At 34.8% G+C, this 1,628-nt stretch overlaps 1 protein-coding gene across 1 annotated transcript in view; it reads right to left on the bottom strand.

Annotated features, from left to right (window-relative positions):
* LOC137642575 (probable serine/threonine-protein kinase dyrk1) overlaps nucleotides 1-1,156 on the bottom strand; it is a 1,870-nt gene extending 714 nt beyond the window's left edge. Inside the window, exons 1-2 of the mRNA XM_068375257.1 lie at nucleotides 1,033-1,156; nucleotides 1-739 (exon numbers count right to left, since the gene is read on the bottom strand). The exon at nucleotides 1-739 is cut by the window's left edge and continues 153 nt beyond it. Coding sequence (XP_068231358.1) covers nucleotides 1-739; nucleotides 1,033-1,051 — 758 coding nt within the window. The 5' untranslated portion in view covers nucleotides 1,052-1,156. The remainder of the gene's footprint in view (nucleotides 740-1,032) is intronic.
* Between the last annotated feature and the right edge of the window lie 472 nt (nucleotides 1,157-1,628).

Raw genomic sequence — 1,628 nt, 5'->3', positions numbered from 1 at the left:
CCAGAGGGAAGGTTCAAGGGTTCGAAATCACCATTAGATTCTGAACTAAAATCACTGAAAGATTGACCTGATCGCACCAAAGCACTAGACTGAGACTGACTTCCACCTGAGAATCGGCTCTGCTGGTTTCTGTTAGACTGGATAGAGAATTCTGTAGACTGTAGACCAGGAGTATTCTGGAAACGTGTTGATGGAGTCAACTGAATATTGTTTAACAAGGTGACTCTGTTCCTTGAGTTGTCTCTATCAAAAGATGTCTGGAATTGGTTCTGTGAGTTTTGCTGGAATCGGTTCTGAGAGAAATTATTTACATTGCTGATTGACTGGAATTGGTTTCCTCTGTTTTGCTGAAAATCATTGGATGAAATAGTGTTTTGTTGATTTTGCTGGAACTGACGATTTTGGAATTGATTTTGGTTTCTGGAATTGAGCGAAGTTAATCTGTTTTGTTGATTCCTCAGGAACGATGATGTTCCAGACTCAAACTGGTTATTGTTCTGGAAGGATTGAGATGTGCCAAAGCTCCTCTCACCAGAAAAATTATTATTTTGGTTTTGGAAGTTATCATTGTTTGAACTAGTGAAAGATTGTCTTTGCTGATCGAGGTTGTTATCAAAGGATGGACGACCAGCAAAAGACCCTCCCTGTTGGAAGAATCCAGAACCAGCAAGTCTGACAGCTGTGTTGAATTCCTGTCTCTGGTTAAACTGTTGTGCAGTTGCAAGAGCAATTGCAATTACTGTAACAAAGTAAAGGAGATAGGCATTTTAGATTATTAGAGATTTGAAAAAAAAAGTAGCTTTTATAAGTCGTATTTAATCCTTATTAAAGATATGTGTATTATATAAATATACACCCACACACACCATCACGCACACACATACATACATATATATATATATATATATATATATATATATATATATATATATATATATATACGTTTATATGCGTTTGAATATTGAAAAACTGTTAATCAGCCTTGAAGTATTATAAATATATTCAATATGAGGAGATATGTTTTATACTTACATAAAATAGTTGCCTTCATGTTTAGTGTTGAAGCCAAGAAACCAGAGTGCTGTATGACACTTGTCCCTCCATCACCCCTTTTATATAGCTCGAGTACTAAAGGTTCAGGTAAAACTGGTAACTGTCGACCTTGAAATGAATTGTGCAAATGTCAATGACACTAAGTCGTCTGTCTACTTTCATTTTTCATTCATAGCAGTCAGAGATTTAGTCCTAAATTGGTGCACATTATGAGTTGGTCAAGGACAATAGCTCATCAACATTTGGATATTTGTATGTATATTGTCTTTTCAACTATATATAACTCATTATAATTCTAGGTATGATTTTTAATTCATATTTATTTTGAGAAAAACGTGTGATCTGTTTCTTCTTCAATTACACAAAACGTTGGCATATTGATGAAATGTTTTGTGATTTTTAGTGACATTTCTACCGTGAGGAACTGTTCGCCTGTCTGGTCTTCAGCTGCTGTCTCTCGTCTTATTTTTTTCCTATTTTTTTTTTATAACAAAACTTTCGGTTTATTAAATTGCACAGTCCAGATCAGAATATTAGTCTCATTCACCGTCGTTCAGTTAGTTCTTTGTGGATTT

Source organism: Palaemon carinicauda, chromosome 6 (genome assembly GCF_036898095.1).
Source record: "Palaemon carinicauda isolate YSFRI2023 chromosome 6, ASM3689809v2, whole genome shotgun sequence".
Lineage (NCBI taxonomy): Eukaryota > Metazoa > Arthropoda > Malacostraca > Decapoda > Palaemonidae > Palaemon > Palaemon carinicauda.
This window is presented reverse-complemented; position numbering and strand designations above follow the sequence as displayed.